The sequence below is a fragment of the Leguminivora glycinivorella genome, chromosome 22 (genome assembly GCF_023078275.1).
Source record: "Leguminivora glycinivorella isolate SPB_JAAS2020 chromosome 22, LegGlyc_1.1, whole genome shotgun sequence".
NCBI lineage: Eukaryota > Metazoa > Arthropoda > Insecta > Lepidoptera > Tortricidae > Leguminivora > Leguminivora glycinivorella.
Genome location: NC_062992.1, coordinates 10,363,299 through 10,388,676, shown reverse-complemented (window position 1 = coordinate 10,388,676; position 25,378 = coordinate 10,363,299). Strand labels below are relative to the sequence as shown.

At 38.2% G+C, this 25,378-nt stretch overlaps 1 protein-coding gene across 1 annotated transcript in view; it reads left to right on the top strand.

Moving 5' to 3' along the window:
* Window positions 1–25,378, top strand: part of LOC125238103 (prolow-density lipoprotein receptor-related protein 1) — a 214,214-nt gene that overhangs the window by 180,193 nt on the left and 8,643 nt on the right. The window contains exons 81-89 of the mRNA XM_048145391.1: window positions 667–745; window positions 1,213–1,348; window positions 2,589–2,848; window positions 3,531–3,731; window positions 4,535–4,665; window positions 6,033–6,251; window positions 7,351–7,501; window positions 8,141–8,265; window positions 10,102–10,288. Of these exons, the coding sequence (XP_048001348.1) occupies window positions 667–745; window positions 1,213–1,348; window positions 2,589–2,848; window positions 3,531–3,731; window positions 4,535–4,665; window positions 6,033–6,251; window positions 7,351–7,501; window positions 8,141–8,265; window positions 10,102–10,288 (1,489 nt within the window). The remainder of the gene's footprint in view (window positions 1–666; window positions 746–1,212; window positions 1,349–2,588; window positions 2,849–3,530; window positions 3,732–4,534; window positions 4,666–6,032; window positions 6,252–7,350; window positions 7,502–8,140; window positions 8,266–10,101; window positions 10,289–25,378) is intronic.

Sequence of the window (25,378 nt, the reverse complement as noted above, 5' to 3'; positions counted from 1 at the left end):
CGATAAACATCCATGACTCAGGAACAAATATCTGTGCTCATTAGACAAATAAATTCCCTTACCGGGATTCGAACCCGGGACCGCGTAGCAGGCAGGGTCACTACCGACTGCGCCAGACCGGTCGTCAAGATATATAAGACAATACTACTATATAGCACAACTGGCCCCGTTGCCGAATGCCATTTCTACGACGCGAAACGAAAACGAAACGCCGCTTAAGACGATACAGAAGGATTCAATTCTGCATACAAACGCTCTCGACTATTTCCTCCCTGGTTTTTGAAGATAGAGTGAGTTTTTTTCAATGAGTTTTTCAACCCAGATTAGTATTATTTTTATCTGTGTCGGACCGTTTTTATTTTTAAAGACGCTAGAGCCCATCTGAAATTCCCAAAAATTGCCTTATTAATTGCGAAAAAAAAGGTGTGGTATTCAAAATTGGTGGCAATTAGCCAAAAAAAAAACTAAACGGTCCGACACAGATTATTTCATTGTTATTTAGATTCTCAAATTTCGTTACAATTGATTAAGTTTTGAAAGAGGAAACAGTAGAGAGCGGAACCTCGATTTTAAACATTTTTTCGCAATATCTTTTTACTGAGTAGTTTTAAATGTTTGTTAATGGGCATTTTGCATTAAATGCATTAAATATTGGTATATTTACAGGTTCAAGACACAGCTATAATCAGAGGTGTGACCTTTGATTGGGTGTCTGGACGTCTGTACTACACGGCCGTTACTAAAGGTATCTTTTTTTGTAAATAGAAAATACATCTATGCTTATTAAAAAAAATATGCCAAACATTTTATATACATTTAAATGGTTAGGTTTTATAGGGTACCTTTTAGTCTACATTTTTTTTTTAATTAATATCTAATGGAATAGGAATGGAATCGATTGGTATCAATAAAACACCGTGTGAAAAAAAAATACTTATGGGAAAAGTTTTTTGCAATTTGTGACTTTTCTAGCCGGAATTATTTTGCTCCCATACAAACTTACTATCCTGGATAGGAATGGGATCGAGTGGCGTCAAAAATGCCCTTTTTCTCGCACCCCCTATGTTTTTTCAAAAAAAAATCGCATCAATTTGAAATCGAGGGAAGATCTTTTATATGTTAGGTAAGACTTAGACCACGTAATCTCATAGCTACCCTTACTGACTCGCTATCAAAATACACCCTGTATATGTAAAGAATGTATTACTTTAGGTGGAGACGGCGAAGGATATTCGCGAGGCAGCTATGGTGCCGTGTACGTGTGTGCTCCAGACGGTCGCAGACGCGTTACCCTCATGCGACGCAAGAACGCTGAACCCGACGATATCCTCATACATAACGCCACCAGGTATCTTCTACACAAAGATATAGAGAAATCAATACAATAGATATCTACAAGTTTACATACATATACACATACAATCACGCCTGTGCCCCATGAAGGGGTGGAGCACATGAAACTACTCAAGTTTCAGTGCCACTCCTTGGTAAATAACGGGTTGAGAGTAGGGATGCACCGACTAGTCGCCGACTAGTCGGGAAAGCCGACTATCCGTCCACACCTGTAGTCGGCGATTAGTCGGCAAAAAAGGCCGATTAGTCGGCCCCTTATAAGAGATAAAAAATAGGACAAAAATAAATTAACAGCCGATATAATAGTTGTATTATGTACCTATTGGTTATGCCTTTGTTAGTCAAAACAAGAAATATCTGTGATCATTACAGAAACATTGATATTCAAACCTAGGACTGTCGGTTTCATAGCCAGGATCAATACCCACTAAGCCAACCCGCTTGTCAAAAAAGAAAAAAATCTCATAGAACTTAGAACCTGTAAAAAATAATTAAAATTGCGATTTAATGATTAAAAAATCTGGTGATTACAGTCAAAAATTATGTACTGGCCGACTAGTCGGCCGACTAATCGGCCACCCAACCGCCGACTAATCGGTAGTCGGCCTAGTCGGTACATCCCTAGTTGAAAGAAAACAAAACTGTGACATCAACAAGTTTAGATATTAAATGCCGTTAAAGTTCATTGACTTCGGCTTTGCGCCTTTGGATGTTGTTCATTGCTGTTCAAGAATTTAAACAACGGGAAGCAAAAGTGCTTATGAAGATCTGTTTTCACGACTCTTCAAAACAAAACCAAGTACCTAACATACATGTTAATTCTCTGAAGCATGAGCTATCCTAAATTCGTACTCATATTACTGCAGAAAAATTCTACCATGTCCAATGTGTGATTATATTTATGACTATTGATAAAACCTATTTTCCTTCACTAATATCTGAATACTAATATTCCCTGCCATATATATTGCCTGTGTGGTGACGGGTTAAGAATTTGACCACCCCCTTTCTTCCCGTGGGTGTCGTAGAAGGCGACTATGGGATATGGGTTAAATTGTTGTGTAGGCGAGAGGCTGGCAACCTGTCACTGCAATGCCACAGTTTCGTTTTATTTTAACCCCTTATTTGCCAAGAGTGGCCCTGAAGCTTTAGTAGTTTCATGTGCTCTGCCTACCCCTTTATGGGATACAGGCGTGATTGTATGTATGTATGTAATATTATTAATTTTGTTTCAGACAAATATTCTGGTCGGACCGCGGCGCCACCCCTGGCATCATGGCGGCCGGGCTCGACGGCGCGGCGCCGCGCTGGCTCGTCAAACGTCGCGTGCGCCGAGTGACAGCCCTAGCACTCTCCACCGACCGCCTGTACTTCGTCGACGCGTATTATGATACGCTGGAGAGTGTGAAGTTAGATGGGAGCGCTAGGGTTGTGTTGGCTACGTTCGCTAAGCGACCAGCTAACGCGCCGGTGGTACATCTACCCATTGAGACAGGTGAGTGACAACCCTGTATGTATAGACTAGTTGAGTGATAGTCTTAGCGCTCTCTACACACAGACTATACTTCGTCGACGCGTATTATGATACGTTAGAGAGTGTGAAGTTAGACGGCAGTGCTAGGGTTGTGCTGGCTACGTTCGGTAAGCGACCAGGTATTGCACCAATCGTATATTTACCCAGTGAGACAGGTGAGTGACAACCCTGTATCTATAGACTAGGAGAGTGAGTCTTAGTTCTCTCTGCACAAAGAGTTCTAGTTCTTCGTTGTTGTAGTTTGTAGACCATTAAATATGTGTTAGTGTTTAGTAAAACGTCTGACTTTGTCGCTTACCATAAGGACGAGATTTTATCTTTATATAAATAAACTGACAAAGTGGCTTTATAGGAATCGAGAAAGTGGGACGTTTTATTAAACTCACTCACATATTTAGAACTCTTTTTGTCTGGTTCGGTAACTTTGCCTATTTATTATACCTAGTAGCAATTTATGTATTTTAATTCATATCTATGATGTTTCATTTGTGAGTGTGTTTAGTAAAACGTCCCACTTTGTCGGTTACTATTAAGGCGAGGTTTATGGATAAACTGACAAAGCGGCTTTATAGCAACCGAAAAAGTGGGACAATTTCCCGTGCACACTTTTTAGGACATTATTTTAAAGAGTCACTTTTCCCAGGCAACTCGACGTACAAGCCGTTCTCGATCCCCACGGAGTCCTGCGCGCGGCTCGCCGCGTGGGAGGACTGGCTGTGGTGCGCCGCCCGGCGGGGCCTAGCGCGCCTGCCGCGCCGCGTCGCCGCCCCCGCGGTAGCCCCCAGGGCCTTGCTACCCGTGTCTGCCCTGGCTGTAGTGCATCCACAACTTTGCAGATCTACACGTAAGTCACCACAGAATACCAAATACCGTTTACATCAACACCAGTCTATCACGCATAGATGCAGTTTTGCTAGTAACTTTACTGCTCTATGACAAGATCTCTGCACCAGTTGTCGCCCCCAGGGTCTTACTACCTGTGTCTGCACTAGCTGTGGTGCACCCGCAACTGTGCAGAGCTACAGGTGAGTCACCACAGAGTACACGAACATCGCGCGCCTTGTGGCAGATTATAAAATACAGATACAGATTTACAAGCAACTTTATTACGCTGTGGCTATGGTGAGTAACCACAGACTACGAAGATACCAGTATCTTCACTACTCTATGGCGAGTCACAGTCTGTGAGGATATTGGCTTAGCGCGCCTGCCGCGCCATGCAGAGCTAGCTACTAGTGAGTAACCACAGAGTACAGAAATACCGCATGACAACCACCAGATTATCACTCGTATTCTAGTAGTTTTGCTACTCTGTGACGACTGTACTACCCCACCCCGCCGTGTCTCCTGGTGAGTAACCACAGAATACGGAGATATCCCTAGATTAGTGGCAGATTATAAAATATACATGCAATTTTACTAGTAATTGTATTACTCTATGACATTAGTTACCACAGACTACGAACGTACGAATACAAGACATCAAGCGACCAAGCAGCTGATTATCTCGCATTGGTGGCAATTTTATAGATAATTTTTTACTTTGTGGCAATAACGCCACAGACTAAAATACTACAGGTTGTTAAAGCACACAAATTACAATTCTAAAAATTTATAAAATACCTCTTTTTTCCCTCTTTGCAACAGCGGATCCATGTATTCTGCCAAACGGGACCGGTGCGTGCCATTCCAGCGCGCTGTGTGTACGGAGTGCAACCGCTGACTTCGCCTGTCTGTGTCCCGACGGACTTACTGCCATCAACATTACTTCGGAACCGGTATGTGCACTAAGCAAAAACTTTTTTTAAATATATTATTTAAAAAATGAATTGCTGAAGGCAACCTCGAATTTGTGAGCAATCAGAACACCTGTAAGATCGTTTATATTAACCTTAAGGTGGCGACTGACATGTAACAATTCGGTGTAATGTAACATGACACAACCCGAGCATTACAGCAGTCAGTGCAGCCAGCCGAGCCGCTCGCCGCTCGCATCGCGTGCTTGACTCGGCTGTCGGTTTTTACGCGAATCCCTTTGAGTGGTGCACAAGTCAGTACAGCAGGTTCGCAAGTCGCCGCGAATGCACTTCTCCCGTCATTATCTTTGTGAATTAGTTCTATCATAAGCTACAAGCAGAGGCTTCTTTTATTTAAGTAATAAAGAAAATACTGTATTTTAAAATTTATTTTTGATTGACATTTTTCTGCATTTCATCTCGTATTCTAGTCTAGTAGCAGTTAAATATCTTGATTTTAGCAAAGGATCCTTTTGATTTAACATCTTTTTTACACACTCACAGATTTGGTCACCTTGAAGTTTAATATTTACTCTAGGTTTTAACATTTCAGTTTTAACAATTACTAATGAAGACTGTATCCGCTTAAATTAAGACGATACGGTAGGGGTCCATTCTCCATACAAACGCTCTCGACTATTTCCTCCCTGGTTTTAGAAGATAGAGCAATGATTTTTTCAACACAGATTGTTATTATTTTTATCTGCGTCGGACCGTTATTTTTGATATTCTGCTTTTTAAAGACTCTAGAGCCAATCAAAAATTTCCAAAAACGGCCCTTTTCATTGTGGCGCAAAAAAAGGTGTGATACTTAAGATTGGTAACAATAACCAAAAAAGCTAAACGGTCCGACATAGATTATTTCATTGTTATTCAGATTCTCAAATTTCGTTCCGATTGATTAAGTTTTGAAGGAGGAAAGAGTCGAGAGCGGAACCTCGATTTTAAAGTTTTTTTTTAAATATCTTTTGACTGAGTTGTTCTTAATGGACATTTTTTTTTTCGATAAATCTAGTTAATAACACTTGTATACTTAACTAAAATTCCCGAGTGAAAGGGAGGCTCATTTCCATTTTAGCATTTTCACTACCGTACTTTTAAAGCCTGGTCAGAAATATATGACTATTGTCAAGAGGGCGCTGTTATTCAGTTATTCTGTGTAAACAGTTTTGGGAGACGTTGTATTTATTTTTATGTTCATATAAGATGCTTATTCAATAAACAATTCTAATTCAATTCAATTCTGCAGTTTAATATGAAGAAAATAGTTTCAATGAAATTTGGCAACATGGCGCGTAGTTATATATTTCTGGTTAGATTTATATGTTACGTTCTTGTTCTGTACACAGAAGGAGCGCGAATGCATCATCACCCCGGCCGCGACCGTGACGGAGGGCGCCTGCCCCCTCGACTGCGGCCCCGGCGCCTGCCGCCCGGGCCCCGCCGGCGCCCCGTACTGCCAGTGCGGGCCGCTCTACGGCGGCGCCAGGTGCCAGCACTACCGCTGCGGCGCGCATTGCAACAGGCGGGGCAAGTGTGTCGTCGACAAGGACGGGACCACGCTCAGGGTAAGGAAATCCATACTAATGTTATAAATGGGAAACTGTGTGTGTCTTTTTCTTTGTCCGTCCTTTTTTCAAAACGGAGCGACGAATTGTCGTGATTTTTTAAGTGGAGATAGTTGAAGGGACGGAGAGTGACATATGCTACTTTTTGTATCTTTCTGACCCCCCTCTTCCCCTAAAATGGGGGGTGGAAGTTTGTATGGAGCATTCAGCCATTTTCGAATCAGCCGCGGGCAAACGCTAGTAATATTATAAATGGGAAAGTGTGTGTCTGTGATGTTTCCGTGATTTTTGAAGTGGAGATAGTTGAAGGGACAGAGAGTGACATAGGCTACTTTTTGTCTCTTTCTGTCGCCGCGGGAAAAAGCTAGTACACTATACAAGTAATATCACTATATGGTAATATGCTAAATGACACATACTAAAGCAAAAAGTTCACTTTTGAAAGCAATAGTTGCAGTTTGAAAAATAAACAACAATGAGGTGCAAGCCACAGATTACGCAAACACCACATTCTAGGAAGAGCATTAGCTGCAGATTAAAAATTAAAAGGCTCCTGTGGCACACCTCGGACACTGGCGATCAAATATATGAAACAGGCGCGTTCCTGGCACACAGTCTAAGCTCGTGTAGGTAGGCGAACGTGTACCAAGCTTGTATGAGTGAGATATGACAGGTCCACTGGTCGCGTTTTTGACAGGTGGTAACTGTGAGATAACCGAGAGGGGGTGGGCTGCATTTTCAGTGGGGAGCGGGAGTGGCCATACTGTACGATAGTAATCTTTATTATACTGTGACTGTGGTAACTGTAATGCTCAGCTACAGACTACAGCAGTTGCTTCATAATAAGTATAATACTACTCTGTGGCCTGACTAGGTTAAGTTAGACGTCCACAATTTGCTGGCGGGGCAACGGTGGTCTACAACCGTGTTCCCGAAACCCCGCCCAAGGCGAACGTCGGAACACCCCAGGGAGTTTAGTCCGTGGCAGTCGGACATACCCACTTGGCTCTCCCGGGCCAGTGGGATCCATAATGGATTCCCAATGAGTAAACAAAAAAAAAGACCACAATTTGAAAGTAACATTTGTTTTCTTTCCCAGTGCCAATGCTTCTCCGGGTACACCGGCGACCGATGTGAAACTGAGGTACTACCCGTCGTGTCGCCCTGCGCCACGTGGGAGTGCGACAACGGAGGGACCTGTCACGAGATCAGAGGGCTACCGAGATGCGCCTGTGAATCTGGATACATAGGTACTAATATAACATCATCATCATCCTCCTTGCGTTATCCCGGCATTTGCCACGGCTCATGGGAGCCTGGGGTCCGCTTTGCAAGGTTTGGCGTAGGCACTAGTTTTTACGAAAGCGACTGCCATCTGACCTTCCAACCCGAAGGGTAAAATAGTTCATAACAGGCGAGACATAAATGGCAGCAAGATTCTTCTATGATAGTTATTCAGGCAGGGTCGCCATGTAAGGATAGTCAGGGACTGAAGTGTGGCCCTGTGCGACCTGGCAGTGCCACAACGGCGAGGCTTGTCGCAATGATAGTACAGAGAGATAAGGGAAGGGATTTTCTTTAAATCATGTTTTTTAATATCAAAAGTCTACTTTTGACAACCAGTGGCCCGTTTCTCGAAAGGTACAAGCCTTGTATTACAAGTATGTTACCATGACAACCCATACGATTTGACAGTTCGCGCACTTATAATACAAGGATTTGTACCTTTCGAGAAACGGGCCCCTGGGACCCATTTCTCAAAACAAAAAAATTGTAACATGTAGCTTCGACAAATGGGCTCCTGATTCAACCAAGTGGGCGATCTATGTCAAGTATCAAATTCAAAGAAACATCTTAATTTTTCGTTCTTATCACATACTTTGTTATAGGATATCACTGCGAACGCTGCGATGGCGATATGAACGGATTCTGTGCGCCCGGCAACGTGTGTGAACAGACCGCCACTGGACCTAAGTGCAGGCCCTATATGTGCCAGGGACTCTGCCAGAATCAGGTACGTCAAAAAAAGAAGATTGAACAATTCCTTCATTCAACTAGGGAACAAAACAAATTATTTTATTGAATATTTTTTGATTTGTTCTTTTTACAAGTAGTCACACTACTGTACACTCAGTTCAACCATACTTGTCCAATCTAATCCATCCAATCCAAGTCTAGATTGTTTATGACTCGTAATGTTGAGATGACAACTTATCGTTATGAACGATCGATATTAACGTTTGAGTTTGTATAGCTTGGAAAAAATGCGTTGATATTAACTACAATAATTTATCAAATTTATTAACCGACTTCTTTACGTTTTATTTCCTACCTCTTTACAATAAATATTTTACTATCAGTATATTTTTTGTTGTATTAATGTTAATGTTAGGTACTATAAAATGAATACTGTACTAGCCTTTTCCATAGGATTGTTGCAAATGCGACGAAACCTAATTAAATTTTGGTTTTTACATAGATATTGTGTGACGTAAAATTGAAAATCCTCTGATGACGTTAGCAGCGTTTATTTACAAATTATCGTTAATACATCATTTTATCGACATTTCCAATCACTAGTAATTATCTTTGACCATATTGACGTTTCGTTTGTTTACATGATAGGACAAGTAAAGATGAACCGACTGTATATAAATTGAAAGAGATATCATACACGAAAGAAAAAAACGACAGAGCCCCCCCCCCCACTGGTGGCCGAGGCGGGGCGGGCGGGCGGTCTAGTGGTAACTCCGTTGGCCGGGTAAGCTGAAGACCCGGGTTCGATTCACGGCTCGGCCAACAGTGGGCCTTGTCGTTTTTTCTTTCGTGTGTGATATCTATTTCCATTTATAATAACTATTAGTATCGGACCCAAGGAGCCTAACTACATGTTTTCTTTTTGAACAGACGAGATTTTTTTTTTCATATATAATAATTCAGCACGCAATGTATTACGTCCACATCAATTAGCGTACCTACCTAATTGTCATTACGACATGACGTTTATGTCATGTGAAATTAAGTTGGACGGCGTACATTGCCGCTTGGTCAGATTTAAAAAAATAATTACTCTTAATTAATAACACTTTTTAACAAAATAATTATCCTATACGATTCGTTTGAATACTACAACTGGATACATTATTCGCCCGTATGGAATCCACACGCGGTATTTTAGTTAATCTAACTAACTATTTATTGAACTATGGTAAACAAACATTAAATGTTTGTTAACCATAATAAAACATGAAAGTAGTGAAAATTCTGTAACAATGTTCATAACTATTCCAAATTTCAAGTCGATAGCATGTCCTCGAGTTATTTAAAAATCTTACAGGCGGACAGAGTCGTACCATAAGGGTTCCTTTTTGGTACGGAACCCTAAAAAAGGTATAACCAAAGACATAATATGTAACTTCGTATAGACAGATAAAATCTAAGAAAAAAACGTACCTCAAACTCAAAACCATAATGAAAAAGGTACGATGGCCAAGATGGCGTTACACCTTTGGGGAACGCTCGGCTAGATGGCGCTAATAAAAATATTTGCCATTTTAACACATATCAAGCTAAGAATATGGGCCATATTGTCAAAACGGAGGTTAAAAGTTTTAAGCCTGTATCGAGAGATGGCAGTCTATGCAATGTGACTACACATTTTACTTTGACAGTAACTCTCTATAATAGTCAATCCTCTTTGGTATAGCTAACAATGTGGAATGTGTAGTATACACACACACACAATATTTGACATTTTGACAGACCGTAGTTCTACACTGGTGCTTCTAGCAACGAAATTAAACGCCTTGCCTTTCTTTACTACCATTTGACACTCAATCATTATTACCAGGGCACCTGCATAGTATCGCCCTACGGTCGCGTGTCCTGCGCATGCCCGTCCGAATGGTCCGGCGCGCGCTGCGAGCGGCGCGCGTGCGTGGACGCGGCGTGCGCGACGCACGGCGCGCATGGCGCTAATGATGTGCAGGATCGACTCAAGTTTGGAAATGATGACCACGACTACAAGCCTCATGGAAGTAAGTGGACTTGATTTTTAGATTTACCCCACTTTTTCTTTTAGATTTGGTAATTTTTATATGTCTTCCACTAAGAATCGAGAGCTCTTTCAATCCTAATAGGAGAAAAAAACTCTCCCATGGTTTTTTTCCCATTCCGTTACCACCTTTTCATACATTTTGTATACGTAACGGAATGGAAGGTTCGAAAAAATGTATGGAAATCTTGGGACATTTTTTTTCTCCTATCAGGATTGAAAGAGCTCTCGATTCTGAGTATGAATCGCGTAAAAAATACCAATGTTACAAAAAAAGTGGGGTGGACAACGAAAAAAATGGCCCTCATTACAAAAGTGCGTCGTTCTAAAAAAGTGTTATATTTTACTCTAGATGTGCGCTTATGTGGCTAAAACGCTTTTCTTTTTATCAGAAACTTCCATAATTCTCTTTAAATGTAGCAAAAATTGCGTCAAAGCAATATATTGGGTCCCGTAGGACCATTTAAACCACTCTAGTAAAGTAGACTAGCGGCGCGCGTGCGTGGACGCTGCGTGCGCGACGCACGGCGCGCATGACTCGCACGGCACGCACGGCATGCAGGATCGACTCAAGTTTGGAGATGACGACCACGACTACAACTACTACAAGCCTCATGGAAGTGGATTTGAAATCATTACAAAAGTGCGTCGTTCTAAAAGTGTTATATTTTACTCTAGATTTTTTTTTTATTTACTCAAAAAAGGTTACACAGTATTATTCTAATTATAGTATTTTCGCCAAACTGTATGACAGTTTGTTGGCGAATGCAAGAACTCACTATTATTTCCTTATCGTCTACTGTGTAAGGTAGGTAGCAACAGCAACACACTTGTCCGACCAGCTGGTGGCCATTATCTAACTACAAAAACAAGTTTTGAAGGCGGTCGGAGAACTGTGAAACCATTGCACAATTCTGATGCTGATTCATACTTAATCTAATTAAACTACATTACTTAGGTACTAATTCTAATGTCTAATTGATACATTTACGCTAACCCGTTTTCTGATAATTATCTAATAAAAACTTTTTTATCTTATTTTTGAAGGACACTAGGCTATTACAATCGTTATGACATGGAATAACATTAAATATTCTAGGTATTAAATAGTATCTAGTCCTCTTACCGTAATAGTTAGTTACTAGCCTGCGGTTCCATAAAGGTTTTCCTCGCTACCGGTAAGGATGGGCGCTTATGTGGCTAAAACGCGTTTCTTTTTATCAGAAATTTCCATAATTCATTAAATAAATGTCATATACAAAGAAAAAGTGACCAAGGCCTCCAAGTAAATAATAGTAGTTTAATTTGTTCTAAGAAATTCCATAATTCTCTTTAAAAGTAGCAAACATTCACCCAAAGCAATATATTGGGTCCCGTAGGACAATTTAAACCATTCTAGTAAAATAGGCTAGTAGTCCATACTAATATTATAAATGGGAAAGTGTGTGTGTCTGTTTGTTTGTCCGTCTTTCACGGCTAAACGGAGCGACGAATTGTCGTGATTTTTTAAGTGGAGATAGTTGAAGGGACGGAGAGTGATATAGGGTACTTTTGGTCTCTTTCTAACTCGAGCGAAGCCGCGAGCAAAAGCTAGTAGTATATCCGTCCGAATGATCCGTCGCGCGCTGCGAGCGCTAATGACGTGCAGGATCGACACAAGTTTGGAGATGATGACTTTACAAGCCGCATGGAAGTAAGTGATTCTTTATTTTTATTTACTCTGAAAAAGTGTTATTTTTTACTCTAGATGGCGCTTTAGAAATGAAACGCATTTTAAAAAAATATATAAATGGGCTTACTCATGACCACAAACTAGCCAGAGGCAAAGATGTGGCCTACGATGGAGTGAGCTCGCCCAGAAGATGCCTGTTCACCCTTGATTTGAAGGTTGCCGGGTTATATGAGCTCGGAAATATAGCCGCCGGCAAGGAATTCCACTCCTTGGCAGTGCGCATAAGAAAAGAAGAAGCAAAGCGCTTCGTGCGAATTCGCGGAATATCTACCAAGTAAGGATGGAAACCGGCCGTGCGTCTAAGAGTCAAGTCTAGATTTAGATCGGAAAGTGCTATTATTGTGTTTAAAAGGAGCATACATCGTGTTGTCATCGTAAAACCTTAGGTCTGCAGGATAGACTGAAGAGCAAGTAGGTGAAATTATCGTTTATAATTCGCATTATTACAAAAAGCTGTATTTTTTATCATAGGTGGTGCTTTTGTAGCTGAATCGCAAGATATTTTCAACCGGAAAGTTTTAAAGTTGACTCATCGTGTCTAAAAGGCACAATCGTTATGTCAAAGCAAAGTCTTCGAGGTGCTAGAAATGGGTGCGCCAAAGTTCATATAAAATATTTATATCAATTTAGTAAAGTAGGCTAGTAGTAGGTATCGTACCTACAATAGTTTGAATGCGATCATTAAAAAAAAAACAAATACTTAATAATTTCATAGTTTTTCTAAGAAAAACTAAAAAAATGTAGACAATTTACCTTATCGCCATGCTTCTGTGAAGTCACAAAAAGTGTTTGAAATAGTCTTGTGGTTTGTACATTCGGTCGTCAAGTGACCATTTTTGGGTGATTCTACATACTTAGCATATTTGCATACTCTTCCAAGTTATGATCATCATTTTAGCCTTCAGTCGCTCAATCATGTACTCTACCTACTCTTATCCTGGCCCTGGACTAGTCTCACCCAGAAACACCCTGCGGTTTTACGGATGTACGAGCCAGACGACGACAGACCCTACTTTCCGACAACAGACCTACTAAACTGTCAAGGATAATATACACCGTGTTTTTATTGAGTTACGTCCATTATAGGAAACAGAATGGCATAGTAAGTTTTCTTAAATTTGTATTTTTTTCTAAAAAAAAACATACAACTTCAATTGTTGTTCAGATACGGGCTTTACAAGTAACTCACACTAAGTGTCAAAACTATGACATGTCAATCGCATATCGAACACACAAAGCCCGTTTCTTAACAGCAATTGATGTAATATCTATCGCAGGTGTATGGGATTTATTAGAAAAAAGTTACGAATGAAAAAAACTAACTATGCTATTTTGTTTCCTATAATGAACCTAACTATATGCCGAAGTTAACGAAATTCCATAAAAACACGGTGTATAGGATTTACAATCTTCATAAATACTAAGAATCGTACCTCGATTTTTTAGCGCCACCTATTAAATAACTACACTGATGATGCTTACAAATGATTTTTTTTTTCAAAATATGTATTGACGTGATATCATGATACAGTGAAACCTGGTTAAGTGGGAACTAGATAAGTGAGAAACCTCTTTAGCTGAGACCCAAGGTGCGGTCCCGACACTTTCGCACCGATTTAGATAAGATAAGATAAGATAAGATAATCATTTATTTGTTTGCTACAATACACACCAAAATTAAACAATTAAAACAAAAATAAACAATAAAAAGTACTAACACTACAGAAAAAACAACAATAGCATACATTAAAATATGGGTGGGTTTGCTGTGTGCGTTGCAGCAAAAACAAAAGGGTCCTCGCTCAGTTATATGCTCCACTCTTTCGGGCGAAGCAACTGGTAATTCTGCTAGAACCCAGGTCACTAACAGATCGTTGTACAAAAAAAAAATGTAAAAAAAATAATAATAATAATAGTAATAGTTTGCCTATGTCTAAACGATTGCATTATAGTAACATGACATAAACATAAATTGCAAAAAATAAAATTACAAGGAGTGTGCGTGTGTGTGTGTGTGTGTGTGTGTGTGTGTGTGTGTGTGTGTGTGTGTGTGTGTGTGTGTGTGTGTGTGTGTGTGTGTGTGTGTGTGTGTGTGTGTGTGTGTGTGTGTGTGTGTGTGTGTGTGTGTGTGTGTGTGTGTGTGTGTGTACACTAAAAACAGACCAAACTAGATTAGATCCGGTAATCTGCAACCAAGTACCCGTATGGGATTCCTAAATTTTGCTTGTCCAGTAGGTATTTTTTGAAATGAAATTTGAAAGAATTCTTAGTCTTAAGGCATCTTAATGGTGGAGGGATATTATTCCAGCATTTGGTTGCGAGATACCGGAAGCACCCAGTAAAGGCTACAGTTTTGTGTGGATGTGTTTCCAAAAGGCAGCGCCTAGTTGCTCTAGTACCGTGTCGTGTATGAAATGAGGAAACGCGTATTTTTGCATGCAAATAGTCAGGAGTCTTATCATTCATGACACCGAACAAAAGACTTGCAAGGTGTAGGTGTCTGCGAGACGACATATTTAGTATTGAAGCCTTATTTAAATATGGCGTTATGTGACTTCTAGGCGGAATTGAAAAGCAAAAACGGTAACAGGCATTCTGTACTCGTTGTACAAGACGACGTGTTTTGTCTTGTAGACGTGGACCATACACTATGTCTCCGTAATTCAGCTTAGACAGAACCAGTGATTCACATAAAATCTTACGTACTTCCTCACTCAAAAGATTTCGTATTTGGTATAAAACCTTTAGGCGAAAGAAGCAGGATTTGACCAACTCTCTCACATGTTTTTCGAACCGCAACTGACCGTCGATCACAAGCCCTAGGTTTCTAGCTTCCTCCACACGTTCTATTATTGAACCTTCTATACTTATTTCTGGTTGACGGTCGAGGACTTTTGCTATCTGTACTTTTGAACCTAAAATCATGAACTTGGACTTGAGAGGGTTGAGCAGTAATCCATTTTTATCAGCCCAAGTGGATATACTTTTAAGATCTGTATTTATATTGTTAATGGCCTGAGAATTTACCTCTGTTAGTGAGATAAAACAAACCTCCATAACTTAGATGACTACAAACGAAATGGTCAAAACATGATAAAAGTCTGTAGATTCACCCAGTCAAAACACACGGAACTATTATTACGTATGTTCACGGAAAAGGCCAATTGCGTGAACAAAAAACCAGCGGCTCGGGGATTCCGACTCACGAGTATCACATTATAGATGACAGGTTTATTGACCTTGCTAAACAAATATGCAAGAAAGCTATAAGATTGCATAAAGATTTACAAATATGTAGGTACAGATATAGCGCGAAAAGGGTTTCCTTCATATTTTTTCGTAACGTTCGTATTTGTCATGCTAGTTCAGTCAATGTCAGTACATCTTGTAGGTACAGTCAGCAGCAGAAGTTCCGTAGCGGGCAAGGTGTTCAAAATGAACTTGATACGATCTTATTTTTAAGACAATAAGAGCGGGTGCGTATTGATCGATATAACTTTTTTTGATATATTTTTAGTCGTTATAGCGATCATTTGATATAATTATTGAATCATATAACAACAAATAATATACTAGCAAATTGTATAATTCTTATTTAATATAATGATCATCTTTTCGAATAACATTTATTATAACCAGGGACCGGAAAACCCCTTTTTAGGCTTAACTTCATCAATTTGCTTACCCAATCAATTTTCTTACTAAATAAAACGGTAAGCTTTTTTAAAGGTAACCTTTTAAAACGGTAAGCTTATTGAATCTGTTACTATGAGGTTACCATAACTACTAACTAAGTTAACTCCGAAACCCTATCGCGATAGGGTTTTTAAAACCTGTTTTCATTGAGTTATGGTAAGCTTTATCCGTTCCTTGTTGTCTTTCTACATTTAAACTGGTTTGCTATAGATAGAGCTTGTCTCAGACGCATGCACTCGAATTTGCGTAGTTATTACCATTTGACATGTACGTCATTTAGTTTCTGTATTTGATAGTACAATTATTGACCTACTCGTACTCATCAGTATATTTATTATAAGGGAATAAAATGAAGTAGGTTTTTACAACAAGCAAGGTTTTGTACCTACTTTTAGGGTTCCGTAGTCAACTAGGAACCCTTATAGTTTCGCCATGTCTGTCTGTCTGTCCGTCCGTCCGTCCGTCCGTCCGTCCGTCCACGGATAATCTCAGTAACCGTTAGCACTAGACAGCTGAAATTTGGTACCAATATGTATATTAATCACGCCAACAAAGTTCAAAAATAAAAAATGGAAAAAAATGTTTTATTGGGGTACCCCCCCTACATGTAAAGTGGGGGCTGATTTTTTTTTATTCCAACCCCAACGTATGATATATTTTTGGATAGGTATTTAAAAATGAATAAGGGTTTACTAAGATCGTTTTTTGATAATATTAATATTTTTGGAAATAATCGCTCCTAAAGGAAAAAAAAATGCGTCCCCCCTCTAACTTTTGAACCATATGTTTAAAAAATATGAAAAAAATCACAAATGTAGAACTTTATAAAGACTTTCTAGGAAAATTGTTTTGAACTTGATAGGTTCAGTAGTTCTTCGCTCTTGGCCGGTTTTTTACTTTTAATTTTTATTTATTTTGAACTTCACTATCAGTCTCATAAAAATAACTATAACAATGCATGTGCTCAAAAAGTGCGTTTACAATGCATGTGCTCGAAAAGTACGTTTTTTACGAAGCAAAATCGTGCAGCAAGTAGTAGGTACTTTTAAAGTAGTACTTTTCCACACTAGTTCTTTTTACTTTAAATTTTGAACTTCACTATCACTCCCATAAAAATAGCTATAACAATGTATGTGCTCGAAAAGTGCGTTTTCTATGAAACAAAATCATGCGGAAAGTAGTATTTTTCCGCACTAGTGTTTTTTACATTCCAATTTTATTTAAATTTTGAAGGCCACCATCCGTCCCAGAAAAATCGTTCGGAAAGTTGTACATTTTCGCACTAGGGTTTTTTTTTTTTTTTTAATTATGAACTTCGCTATCAGTCCCGTAAAAATAGCTATTATAATGTATGTGCTCGGAAAATGCGATTTCTATGTAGCAACATTGTGCGGAAAGTAGTACTTTTCCGCACTAGCGCTTTTTACTTTTCAAATGTTTTTAAATTTTGAACTTCACTATACGTCCCAGAAAAATCGTGTGGAAAGTAGTACTTTTTCAAACTAGTGCTTTTTACTTTATTTTTTTTTAAATTATGAACTTCGCTATGAGTCTCATAAAAATAGCTATTATAATGTATGTGTGCTCGAGAAGTGCGTTTCCTATGAAACAAAATCGTGCGGAAAGTAATACTTTTCCACACTAGTGCTTTTTACTTTTCTTTTTTTTTACATTTTGAACTTCACTATCCGTTCCCGGAAAATCGTGCGGAAAGTAGTACTTTTCCGCACTAGTGTTTTTTACTTTTAATTTTGAACTTCACTATCAGTCCCATAAAAATAGCTATTACAAAAGTGCGTTTTCTATAAAGTGAGATCGTGCGGAAAGTAGAGTACTTTCCGGCACTGGTACTTTTTACTTTTATTTTTTTATTTTATTTAGGACTTCACTATCAGTCCCATAAAAATAGCTATTACAATGTATGTGCTCGAAAAGTGCGTATTCTATGAAGCAAAATTGTGCGGATAGTAGTACCTACTTTTCCGCACTAGTTACTAGTGCTTTTTACTTTTAATTTTTTTTTAAATTTTGAACTTCACTGTCTATCCCAGAAAAATCGTGCGGAAAGTAGTACTTTTCCGTACTAGTGCTTTTTACTTTTTTTTTAATTTTTTACTTCTCTATCAGTCCCATAAAAATAGCACTGTATGTGCTCGAAAAGTGCGTTTTCTATGAACCAAAATCGTGCGGAAAGTACTTTTCTGCACTAGTGCTTTTTACTTTTCATTTTTCTTTAAATTTTGAACTTCACTATTAGTCCCATAAAAATAGCTATTAGAATGTATGTGCTCGAAAAGTGCGTTTTCTATGAAGCAAAATTGTGCGGAAAGAAGTAGGTATTTTTCCACAATATTCACTGGTGCTTTTAACATTTTTTTTTATTTTGCTTTTAACTTTAACTTAACTGATGACTGGGACTGATAGTGAAGTTAAACTTAACTTTAACTTCACTATCAGTCCCATAAAAATCGTGTGGAAAGTAATACTTTTCCGCACTAGTGCTTTTTAATTTTCAATTTTTTTATTTTATTTTGAACTTTACTATTATAAGTCCCATAAAACCAATGTCTTTCAAATTCGAAAATTGTACTAACATAACTTTTAATTTTAATAATTACTAAAGTATTTTGTCTTATTATGTTTTTTTATTTACTCGCACAATGCAAAGTAAAGCATTGTTTGAAAACTTTGAAACATGTGCGCAAAGATGATTTCCGAAATTCCGACTCGTATGGCTTATATGACACTCATCAGAAATCACCTACTTTCCGCACTTGTTGCATAAATAGCTATTTTGACATTTTTAACAAAGCCCAATTGAGAAGATGTTTTCAATTATCTAATCGTAAGATATCGATATAATTATTTGCTTTGTTCTTTCACAATATTTTTTTTTAGTTAGTTCTTTACTAAAATTTGCTCTCGAGTATGAGCGTCTTTGCTGAGATGGTCCGACGGCTAAACAAAAGGTTGATCTTTAAAAAGCTAAAACTAGAATTGTTCGGAAACGCACAGGTAAGATAGATAAACAATAGAACGACCCGGCGCGCGCTACGAATGCATTCAATGCCAAAACACACTATGATAATTCAGGTCAGTTATGTTTTAAATTTTAGTGTAAGGTTTTAAAGTCCAATATTGTTTGAATCGACATAAAACTACGTTATTTGAATCGACATAAACTTGTTTAGAGACGATACGTATGAGCTTGTACTCGCTATGGTTATTCAATAATAAGTTGAATTTCAATGTGCGCAGAGATTAAAGTTGCTTAAACGGTTTAATAACTAAAATGATAGGGTAACCTTTAAGACTGATTTTGGTTTTCGTTAGAGGTTATTTAAGTTAACTGTATCAGATAGGCTTACCCTATCAAACAGTCACCCTTACAAAAGGTTACCATTATGGTTGGGGTTTTTAAAACAACTTCTAAAATAAGTCTATGAAAAACCCCGGTTATGGTAAGCGGTTCCGGTCCCTGATTATAACATTCTTCGAGTATAATGCTTATTTCCGATAATAAATAAATTGTATAACACAAATTCTTTCTAAAGCACAGTTAGAATAAAAAAAAATTGTATAATAAATTAGATCCATCATTTACCAGAAAAGTAGATTAGGTTAGAACTGTGACCCCTACACACAACGCGTTGCTACCAGAAAAATAGGTTAGGTTAGATTAGAACTGTAACCCTTAAACATATGTACTGCTATCAGAAAAGTAGGTTAGGTTAGGTTAGAACTGTAATCCCTACAAAAAAGAATAAAATTAATTCATGAAATGTTTTATACTGTTTGCTAGTTATATTATACTAGTCGTATATCAATGGATAGTTATACCATATAACGGTTATTATAAATAAGTGTGATTCAAAATAATGATTATACAAAATAAAAGTAGATATTTTGTGGTTATACCAAATGTTAATTATGTCAAATGAGTGATTATATCCTTTAAATATATACCAAATGTTGTTATATCAAATGTTACTATACCAAAAAAAGTTATACCAATCATTACACACCCAATAAGAGCGTGTTAGGATCATTGTGAACACCTTGCCCGTTATGTAACTTCTGCTGCTGACTGTACTGAGACTGACTGAAACAGCATGACACGTTCGTACGTTTCCGTAACAATACGAAGGCAAATCTTTTTGCACTACATCTGTACATGTACATACAGGTTGTTTAGTTAGTCACCTGCAATAATTAACACTATTCAGGGTATAGTATGAATTTTCTGAGATGAACTTTTCGCTTTAGCCGTAATTTGTTAAACAAAGGCCTTTGTTTCTATTATTCCCGGCGGCTAGCTCCCGTTTCCACAGCACGTGCTAAAGTCTCAGTGTAGTTAAAAAGCAACTATCATGATAGCAATAAGGTTCAAATTTATTAAACAGTTTGCAGTATGCAGGTAACTTTTTTGAAGATGACAAAACGTGTTATCTCCGAAAGGTCTTTTTATGGATTTGAACCTTATTACTATCATGATAGTTGCTATTTAACTACACTAAGACTATAGCACGTGCTGTTTAAACGGGAGCTAGCCGCCGTGAATAATAGAAACAAAGGCCTTTGTTTAACAGATTACGGCTAAAGCGAAAAGTTCATCTTAGAAAATTCACACTATACTAATATTTAATAAACTGGGTGCCTAACGTTTCGTAAGCGTATCGTGGCTCCCCCTATCGCTCTTCTGTAGTGGCACGCCAGAGCCAGAATGCGTTTCGAATCGTCAACGATTGACACTTCCGCTTGGCCAACAGACCATACTGAGCAACTTTTACTATTAAGATCAACCCCTAAATCATGTAGGCCATTTTTTTTTTTTCAAAGTTATCCCCCCCACTTTTTTTTATTTGGAAATTTTTATGTGGTTTCTACTCAGAATCGTGAGCTCTTTCAATTCTAATAGGAGAAAAAAAGTGTCCCAAAGTTTTTTCCCATTCCGTCCGTCCCCCCCGCGTCCCGTTCCGTGTTTTTTCATACACTTTGTATGGCGGTAACGGAATGGAAGATTTGAAAAATATATGGAAGTCTTGGGACATTTTTTTCTCCTATCAGGATCGCAAGATCTTGCGATTCTGAGTGTGAATCGCGTAAAAAATACCCATGTTACAAAAAAAGAGATTTGGACAACTTTGAAAAAAATGGCCCGTGTACTAAAATGTATTCTCCAAAGGTCAAGGTCAGGCACAAAGATATGATAAGAGTTTTGAATGATTCACGGTTATTTTCATTAGACTTATATTACTTTAGAGTGTGAACGCGACCAGTGGTAACGCTGAAAGTGAACGCAGCCGACGCGCGCGAAGGAGGGTAGATCGCGCGCTGTCTATACAACTTTAACATCCACCCGCCTTCGTCAGTTTTCCGTGATCATGATGCATGCAACTGCGTCGAAATATCGGGAGCTCGACAAAAATCAAAAAGGTAATCACGGTCTATATCCCGGTCAATATAAGTCTAACAAAGATATGATATCAAGCAGCCAATGTTTTACGCCACTTCGGCCTTCGTTCCATAGTAACATCGCGACTTCTAATACAAAATCATGTTAATTTAGAGAGTACGCACACGGGCAACTTTTCGAAGCAACTTTTTTGTCGCGACCATGGCCTAATATGAAAGTGCGCACACGAAACGTCGCAACTTTTCATACAAATACGAAAGTCGCCGAGTAACTGTGTCGCCCGTAGGCGCGCACCCTTAAAACGCTCATTCTAAACTCTTTTCTCTCTGGTTATAAACTATATGATTTGCATAAACGTTGCACTAAAGAACAGACTTGTCCCTTGTGAAATCGCGGTGACGTGTAACTAGAACAAACGTTAGGAACCGGTCGCGAAGGTTGGAGCGATGATCTGACCTTGAACTGTACTGTCATGACTTATGTAACTATGATGTTCATATAAACACAATTGTATCTAAGAAAAGACTTAAGGAAAGGTTAGTATTGTAATTAAGAGGCCTTAGGTCTTGGAACAATACTTCAACTCAAATTATGAAGAACGTATAAGGTACAGCGGGATAAATCCCGACTGGGGGGCAATTGTACACCCATATTAAAGGCCGGCAACGCACCTCCAACACCTCTGATGTTTCGGGTGTCCATGGGCGGCAGTGATCGCTTACCATCAGGCGACCTGTCTGCTCGTTTGCCTCCTATCCTATAAAAAAAATGTAACTGATCCATTTTTTCCATTATTACACTACTAGCTTTTGCCCGCGGCTTCGCTCGCGTTAGAAAGAGACAAAAATTAGCCTATGTCACTCTCTATCACTTCAACCATCTCCACAGTTCCACATGTATCCACTGAACACGCATGCCATATAGCCCATATATGTATTATGTATAACTAGTGGACACTTTGATTTATAATGCAAACATTGTAAAACATGGATAAAAATGGATCAGTTAAATTGCATTTGTGTCGCTTAACTTCAAAACTGGGTAAATCCATTCTGCTATAAGGTTGATTATCTTTCAGAACATATTATATTTTTTATATATTCAACTTTAAATCAAAATGGATTTACCCAGGTTTGAAAGCGACACATTTGTCCCCCAGTCGAAATTGACCCTCTGTACCTTAGGTAATTTTAAGTATAAACTGCTGATTATACAGGGTGTATTTTGATAGCGGGTCAGTAAGGGCAGCTATGAGATTCCGTGGTCCTACGCGAAAATGGTCTAAGGAGACCTTCCCTCGATTTCAAATTATTGAGAAATGGCATTTACAGATTTTGGAAAAAACATACAGGGTGCGAGAAAAAAAAGGCTCTTTTGACAAACTTTTTTTTTTGACGCCAATCGATCCCATTCCTATCCAGGATCAAAAGCGTATATGGGAGGAAAAAGAAATCCGACTAGAAAAGTCACAAATTATATGAAAAAAAGATTTTTTTTCCACGTGGTGTTTTTTTGATGCCAATCGATTCCATTCGTATTCAGTATCAATACTTGCTTAAGGGTCAACTCACGGCAATGCACTAAAAACCCACAAATCATCGGATACATTTTCCATCTTATGTATATTTTACTATGGGGAAAATGTGGAAAAAGTTTTCTTCAATTTGTGGTTCTTCTATTTTTAGGCTATTTTTTGTCTCTTTCTAACCCCCCACTTCCCTAAAAGAAGAGGATGAAAGTTTGTTTGGAGCATTTTGCAATTTTCGAATTTATCGCAAGCGAAGCCGCGGGTAATAGCTAGTAATCTATAAAAGTTGTGGACTATTACGTAAACTTATCTTCATACATCGAGGTTTTGGGAGCAGGAATGATTTACAAAAATGGTGAAAACGATAAAAGATAAACATTACTTTAACATTTCTAGGTACATTTGGAGCCAGTTACATAGTTAAATACATATTTCAGTAATTCAAATTACTATAAACAAAGTTAGAAATACACGAATTCATTCCCGCTCCCAAAACCCCGATGTATGCTTATCTTTGTGCATCGACTCTACTCCAAATTTGACGATATTTTTTTTATTTAATTTGTCTAAGTTACGTACGTCTTATTATAATTACACCTCTACACAAGCAATTATAATCATATTTAAGATAACGCTACTAATTAACACACGGAAGTTAATTAGTCATCGTTAGGTATAAAAATTATACTAATAAATTGTGTAGTTAAAGTCATCGTGGGTAGTATAATATAGGCATATAAAATTAATTGCAACGTGTAGCAGCCATACTCGTAATCGAACTGATTGACAAAACCAGATGCAGATTTTTTAAAGTAGTGCGAACATACTCTTCTCAAACACAAAGGCAGAGCAGCACTCCTGCTGTACTGATCTTCTATGTATCCGATGAAGTGGAGAATCTATGTATTTGTATACATGCTCTTTGCATATGAATTAGAAGTCACAAAATATAGTTGGTGGTTTTTCCACATTGAATTTTTTTTAATGTATTAAATAATAAAAGAAAAATTACACTTTTTTTTTACACAAGACCCATCGTTGGCAAAACCTTGAGGAGGTTTGTGTGCCGATGGGGAGTTCAATAATATTACTTAACTATATCTATTATACAATATAAATATAATACTAGTTAGGATTCTCCGTACACATGGCTTAAGTCATTAGATTGTAACAAATGCGGTTTAATACATTTTTTAACATGTAATTAAAGTACATTGCTTGTTTAGAACACAAAGACTAATAAAACATCAACTTGACAATAGTCTAGTGATGACTTAGTTTTTTTTATATAACCTTTGTCAAGTTGAGCAGGATCGAGTTTTGATCAGGTTTCGCAAGACGGGTGATAAATCCCCATGCAGTTGAGGAAAATGCACTGATATTTAAAATATCGGCGTCTCAGCTGGGAAGTCCGAAGGCTTGTTAGCTTGCACAAACAATAGCTAGAATTGTCAAATGATAACTATTGATTTTCCCGATATTTCGGTTGAGACGCTAATGCTTTGTATATTGCCAAAACAAATATGGTAGATATACTGTTTTAGTGTACCTATACATTTCAAGGTTCGCATATCTCAAACAATTTCCATGCAATTTTATGACCAGACTCATTAGTAGTTGTATAAAATATCGGTAAGTGCCTCTCTAACATTCAAACGTAAATATATCTAAAATAGGTACATTAATCGTTTTTCAGGTTCCTTAAAAAAATAGTTCCTTTGGTTTTCCTCGAAAAGTATTTATTAGTGTTTTCGTATTATATTTTACGATTAATCAGCACACGTGTTTTCCTTAAAGGAAGTCAAGTATATTAACACCGCGTAACCTTGCCGGTGCAAAAAATGCACATCGCAACATCTCGGCGGCTTTTAAAATCATGTATCCAAGGAGACCTAAAGAGGCCCACTGACTATCAGATAGATGCAAAAAGTGAGAGCGCCAATTTTGTTAGGCTAGCTAGTATATAGGCAAAAGAGGGTGTGGTCATCCGTTCCGAAACTACTTTACCACAGATATTACAACAATAGTGCACAGACCGTTACCGTCCGGGGAACTGATAGTCATTGGGCCCATTTATATAGTCCGTGCTTCGAGCGAGTTTCGTTCGGATCGTTCGGACTGGCCTAGTGACCCTGCCTGCTGCGCCGAAAGTTCCGGATTCGAATCCCGGCAAGGGATTGTCAGATCGTTTGGTGGATTCTTCACCTAAAATATATTTCTACAAAATAAACATACGAGTATATTAAGGTCCATGCAATGGATACTATAACATTGACATGACACTAGACTGGTCAGGCGTCCTTGGAAAACAAATGTCATACCTAATGTGAGGTTTTAGACATAAATACGTAATTGTTTATCAATTTCGGATTCTCTAGATATCTGAGTCGATTCTGTCCGCCCGTCCGTCTGTTTCCTGTTTATTTTTTATACTGCTGTTTTTATTGAAAGCTGCAATTAAAAAAAATCGATAGGTAACGCTGAAAAAAATGGTGAAATATTTTTTTCTATTTAGGGTTTTATCTAAGGATAACAAAATTGACATAAATATTTTGTTAAGTTATATTCGTAAATAACTTTAAAACCTGTGTTTTTAGAGAACATGGTACAATTTTGTTTACATAACAAAACGATAAAATACATAATAAATAAGGCTATGTTTCCTCCAGAGATTTGCGAATTCCGCCAGCGAACCAATAGA